We start from the raw sequence: 6,711 nt of genomic DNA, 5'->3' as shown, positions 1-6,711 counted from the left end.
CTTTGACACACTCTAACAGATCACTTGGTAGGACATCGAACGATGTAAAACGACTGCTACGAGTTTTATAACTCATCTAATTCTTTTTTTTTTTTCTTCTTATTTTACGTGTCGCGATAATATAATTAATTTCTCGATCGATCCAGTTTATTCTGCTATAATAGTAGTAATGATGATGAATAACGACGGACGGGGATAATAAATTCTTTTAACAGGAAATATATGAGAATAACCGCGAAACGCGCATTTTCTATTATATATATATAAAAGTATACATATATAAAATGGAAACAATACGTTTTTCTATTTCGTACTACAGGTTGGGTATTCGCGAGTCAAAAGAATAAATAAAAGAAGAAAAAAGGAAGCGAGGGGCACGTTGGCGCGAAGGGACGGTACTGGAAACGGGTGATTGTGATAGGTGGGTGGGAGTAGGGAGAGGGTAGTCCCCGCAATTTCCTTCCCTCCATTCCTCTCCCCCCACCACCACTACCACGGTAGCCCACTTGAACGGCAAGCAGCCTTCTTTCCATTCGGTTTCCCCCACTCCTCGTGCTCTTTTATTCTACCCACACTTTCCCCCTCCCTTCTCTCTTTCTTCCCCTACAATCTCATCCGATGTACACACCGCAGGTTATAAAAGTACTCCGAGTAATCGTCGGACTCTTAGTCTACTCTCGAACGTATCGAAGTGTGTACACGTATCTAAGAAAACGTTTAGCTCTCGTCCGTTATACTATTTCTAATCCTACGTTCGTACGATTTGAATTTCGAGAATAATAATATATATTCTCTCTAACCGTAAATCCTATCTCTCTCGCGTGCACAAATTTCAATTCCACGAACTCGAGAATAACAGCAGCAGTCGCAGTCTCGCATCCTTTCGTGGAATTTTATTATATCTTGGAATAAAAAGTTAACTGCCATTGGTTATTATTTCAACGTTTTTTCTAAGGAATATTTCTTATACGTAAGTTTATATATATATATATACATATATATTATTTTTCATTTATTTATATATATATAAATATATTTTATTGGAAAATATTTTTGGGTTTTTTTTCTTTTTATTGTATTTAGATGAAAAAGAAAAAAAGATTAAGATTATTTTATTTTATTATTATTATTATTATTTTTATTATTAAAGCGTGATAGATATTAGTTATAATATTAATGAAACGTTTATATAGGTGTTGCTATGTGTACATAAAACAGAGAGAGAGAGGAAGAGAAAGAGAATTAGAAAGTTGGATTTGCAAGAAACCCCATTTCATGTTGAAGTTGTCGTTGTATCGTCGTCGTGAGAACGATACCACTCTCGAAGGACGCCATTTTCGTTTGCTTTCACCTCGGTGTCCCTCTTGAATTTTTTTCTTTTTCTTTCTCTCTATCCTCCTTCTTCCCCTTTTCTTTCTTTCTTTCTCTCTCTCTCTCTCTCTCTCTCTCTCTCTCTCTCTCTCTCTCTCTCTCTGCTGTCCTTCTTTGTCTTTCTTACCTAATTATACAACATACTTTCGTTTAACATGAACAAAAATTGACGTCAGTAATAATAAATCCCGATTAAAATCCTCTGTCAAAGAATAAAAATGTTATTTGCATAATTTATATTCATTTTTACGACGACGCATTTCCACTACACACACACACATTCTAGATGATTCGATCAATACTTTAGGACTCGTATTATACATCGCAGCCAACTTCAGCTTGGTCCTTCCTTCCGTTTTCCGGATTTGATGTTCAAATCCTTTCCCCCACCACCACCACTTTTCCACCATTCGAATCTCTGACTCTCTAATTCTTCATCGAACTGTTTGTGGACATAAATCAACCGTTATGCATTGATCGTAATTAAAGATAACGAACCATCGTTGTCTCTTATAATTTAACAATATATTACGTATTTGACCTTTCTATTTTATTTTTCTTTTTTTTTTACTTTCAATTATTCATTATACGTAATGTGTGTGTGCACACGCACATATACCACACATGCACACACGCCATATACGTGTATATAATATATTAATGATAATAAAATCGAATAATGTGTGTGTTGGGAAGATAAATTCAATGGAAATGATTATTAATCATAGATTTTTTTTTCCCGAATTATATGAATTGTTGTTCGATGTGTTGTGTTTATAAAATCACGTGATTTACACGAGAACAAAAAAAAAGAAAAGATTGATCGACCGGTTCTCATTCGTACCAGGCACCACACACATTTGATTATATTTTATCTATATATCTTTCGTGATGAATGGCAACAGTACTATCTTGTGACAATTTTTCTGATTATTGCATGTAAAAGAGTTTGTAAATTCGTTTCAATCGATCATATATGTATATATATATATATATATATATATATATATATACATGTTACGTGATATCCTTTCTAACTACATAATTACGTTCTTACATAAAATTACATAAACGTACTACCAACACGTGTATTTTTGAATTCTCTCTCTTTTTATCATACGAAATCGTGCCAATTGTGTTCTTCTTTATCGACCGTATTTCTGTTCTTTTATTTACATCCTTTTTACAGTGAATAATCGTTTTAATTCGAATTAACCTTTTTAATTATTTCATATTATTATTATTTTGTGTTTTGTTTTTTTTTTAACAAATAGAATTTGTGTCGAAAAGATTTTATTTTTAAATTATAATCCGAATTTTCCATTTATCGATACTATTTATCTGTTTTGTTTTTTTCTTCTTTTATTATTTAGTATCCTTTAGCATAATCGACTTAATTCGACTAATTCTTTCGTAATATTATTATTTTGTTTTGTTTTTTTTCATTATCGACACCAAGCTTGCCATTCTATCATATTTTGTTAATTAACTTTACAAATGATTACGTTAAACACAATAAGTATTATTATTATTATTATTTGATTTTTTAATTATTAAGAAACATTTTGTGATAAAATGTAATTGAAAGTTATCTAATAACGATAATAATTTATTTTTTGACAACGATATTCTCTAATAAAGTATATTGAATATTTCTTGTTTATTAAAAAATAAAATTGTTTGTTTCACGTATTATATATATCTATGACTTATAATATCTTACGTATTAGATGCAATTTATGATACTAAATTTAGTACAACGTTTTATAATTTTCTTATAAATAAAATCATTCTTAGAAAACTATTAAGTTTCATTGACGAATCAACTTCGAAGAATCAAACTTATTTTCAATGATTCGTTAATATTATTAGAGAAAATACGTAAGCTTCTTTTCCCCACCATATATATATATATATATATATGGGTCATATCTTCCTTCTTTCTTTTTCTTATAGTCGCTATTTTCAGCTGAATATTAGAAGAAACATATGAGAGTTGACATACTGCGTCAGAAGTACGTCATCGTGGTTCTTTCCTTGTTTTATCGATGATAACGCTTACGTATTTTACGTCGTTGACCCTCCTCCTCGTCACACATCATTGTGTGTCGTGCATCTTTTCCCTTCTCCTCCTTCTTCTTCTTCTTCTTTTATTCGTTCACAGAAAAATAAATTCGTTGCATAAGATATATTATTACGTGTGTTTGCATTAAATTGCGTCTTACGATCCTAATCGTTTTAATAACAAGTATTATTATAAGCCCCGTTTGTGAAACACAATAATCCCATTGTTTTCTTTTTCACATTATGAGAAGAAGAAGAAGAAGAAAAAAACAAAATGTCTGACTGTGGGAAATTTAAATTTGAAAAGTTGTAGAGTGGGGAGGGAAGTAACCAATCAGGAAGCGATTGCTTAATGGCGGACTTTTTCAAATGTACTTTTTAATACTTTTGTTGTGATTCGATTTGATTGAATGTTTAAATATATATACGTTCGTTGTCGTGTGTTGATAAAATCAGGTCGTCGTCTACACACCACAGTTTGGTAATTTATTTTTAAATAAATGACCTCATACTCTATACTACTCCCCGCCAAGAATCGTGTTCCCATTTTACAAGTCGATTGGAATAAATGTTTAGTTTTAACGGTGTTCATCTTTTTTTATGTTACAGTAGCAGCAACATATCAAAACAACATGTCTGTCACTTCGGTTCAACCAGCTTCCGAAAGTCTGTCACGTCATGGGTAAATTTTCATGAATTTCATTAATTAATCATTATTTTTTTATATCTTATTTTGCATGTGATGGTTAAGGATAATGTTATTCTAACTTAAAAGAACAAAAAGATATAAAATAATTTTCTTTTTCTTTTTTTTTTTTCAACAGAAGCAACATTTCTCTCTCTTGTCACAGTTTATGCGAAAGCGTGGATAGCAATCTCCAGGGTTCGCATCCGCAATATCAAGACACGATTCTAACTATAGAAGAACTCCGTGCTCAATTGAATTCATGCTTTACGTGAGTAATTGATTATTAATGATCTCAAGGGAGACAGAAAAATGAAGTACCACTAAAAAATTGTGTGTATGTGTGTACCAATCGTATTTCGAAAAATATTATTTTAATGGGGGATACGATACTCTCATTAAAATATAATAAAATAACAAATTAAGCAATGTGTTGTTTCCTTATTTGTCAGAATACATTGCACAATAAGTTTTTGCGTAGGTATGTAAACAACAAGCTATTGCAATTGTTTTTATATGATGAAAATAAAGTGGTACCATATTTTATTAGCTATTTGTATATTTGTTATCTCCATTTATTATTTCAACTAACAAAAATATTTGTTATATTTTTTTAGATGCGGGGTCTCTTGGAGTCAGGACCACGTTTCTCTGGATTGCAGCGAATGCGGAGGTTATTCTCTTCAACGACCTTGTCCGCTTTGCGATGGACGTTGTCATAAGGAATGGAAACGTGATCTTACTATGGTAAAAGAAAAATCTATTTCCCATTTTCCTTTTCTCATTTTATTAACACGTTAAGTGTCTGCGCTAAGTTTATTTTACTTGGTGTGTTCTGTTCGTGCTATATTTTGCCATTAAGCAGAGTACGGTCATCTGTAATGCGTAAACTATGAACAAAGCAACCAAAAGCGAAGATAAATGACTATTAAATTTTCATTAAATATTTACAATTACTTTCCTGAAAGGTTTTGATTGAACAAAAAATCAATATCTCATATAAAATATGTTCAATTTCATGGTTAATATACAAAAGGACCCTCCCGATATTATTAATGAAAATTTCAATTGTAAAGATTGATCCTTAGAAATTAATTAGCTTGGCCACTTAACATGTTAAACATATAGAATTGTATTCATTGTTAAGTTATTATAATTACAATTATTTTATTGTTTGTAGTCTCATGCAAGTGGTAAAGCAAGATGGGACGGTGAATGTGGTCTATGTTGTGGACCTTCAGTTGAAGAATCTTTGGTACCAGCTTTGGAAAAGCTTAGGGCAACCTCGTGAATTCATCGTTAAAATATTATCATCATCATCATCGTCGTCGTCGTCGTCGTCGTCATAATCGTCATCTTGTTATCGTCGTTGCCATCGTTGATATTTTCGGACAGCATCGTCGTCGTCGTCGTCGTCGTCTCCTCTTCGTCGTCGAATCGAAATAAAACGAAACGAACAACAACGCAAACCATTGCACAAGACTTAATATTACATCTCACCGAGATTTCATTTAGCGTTTCTTCATCATACTGTGATTATCGTCATCATCATCATTCATCATCATTACCATCATCATTACCATCATCATCATCGTTGCAATGTGAGATGTGTGAATGCGGATTACGTTTTAAATTTATTATAGAAAAGAAGAAAGAAAGAAAGAAAGAAAGAAAAAGATGAGATATAAAAAAAACGTTCGTACAAATTTGAACAGAACAAATAATGAAGAAGAAGAAGAATAATAAGAAGAAGAAAATAATTATACAGACAAATTTATCGATACGAATTTTTAATGAATATTGAAGAAGAGAAAAAAAAAAAGAAAAAAAAAATATATATACAAGAAGAAAGTATCATTGAAATTATATATATTGCTCTTTAATAATACTTTGACCGAACTAGAAATATAGTTTTAACCAAAAATTCACATTAATAATTATCCTTCAAGTATATCTTATTAGAAAATTGACTTAAGAATAAAATTATCTCTGTTGAATTAAAAAAAAAATATACTTTCCCATTATAAAATATACTTATAGAGAGAAAAAAAAATATATAACCAACGTTTTTTACTTTCTCTCCGAATTTGTGTTCCTATTCTTTTTTTTTTTAATTAGTTAAAATGTTATTGAATTTTTGCGTATAAATATAATCTTAGATAGAAAAGAAAAAGGGGAAAAAAAAATATATATACACACACATGTATTATAATCATCGAAGAAGAAATAAATCTTCTATAAAAAAAAAAAGAAAAAGATATTTCTCGATACGAACACACATTAAAGCTAATAAATATAATCTCTCGTGATTTTAGTATTTAATTAATAGAAAAAAATAAAAAAAAAAAAACATTGTAAATCGTGAACAAAAAATGGGGAGAAGAGAACGTGTAATGCGCGCGGTTTATACTACACGGGGTCTGTGATGTGAACGTTTAAAAAAAAAAATCTATTTATATTTCTTCCTTTTTTTCTTTCTTTCTTTCTTTCCTTTTTTTTCTTTTTTTTGTTTTTTTTTTAATATGCGATCGTTAAACTTTATTCGAATTCCTAATAATGACGGCAGTAAAAATATAAGACTTTTTTTTAGG

General features: G+C 30.5%; 1 protein-coding gene across 2 annotated transcripts in view; it reads left to right on the top strand.

Moving 5' to 3' along the window:
• LOC106791196 overlaps positions 1–5,794 on the top strand; it is a 14,494-nt gene extending 8,700 nt beyond the window's left edge. Inside the window, exons 1-5 of one of the 2 annotated variants that reach the window (XM_014756680.1) lie at positions 624–970; positions 4,045–4,117; positions 4,260–4,391; positions 4,738–4,867; positions 5,301–5,794. In XM_014756680.1, the coding sequence (XP_014612166.1) occupies positions 4,068–4,117; positions 4,260–4,391; positions 4,738–4,867; positions 5,301–5,411 (423 nt within the window). In that variant the 5' untranslated portion in view covers positions 624–970; positions 4,045–4,067 and the 3' untranslated portion in view covers positions 5,412–5,794. Of the gene's footprint in view, positions 1–623; positions 971–4,044; positions 4,118–4,259; positions 4,392–4,737; positions 4,868–5,300 lie in introns of those variants that run through there. The other variant, XM_014756678.1, reaches the window with a different exon arrangement.
• Positions 5,795–6,711: the final 917 nt, after the last annotated feature.

This window comes from Polistes canadensis, unplaced genomic scaffold (genome assembly GCF_001313835.1).
Source record: "Polistes canadensis isolate GaletaPanama2010 unplaced genomic scaffold, ASM131383v1 scaffold_291, whole genome shotgun sequence".
NCBI lineage: Eukaryota > Metazoa > Arthropoda > Insecta > Hymenoptera > Vespidae > Polistes > Polistes canadensis.
This window is presented reverse-complemented; position numbering and strand designations above follow the sequence as displayed.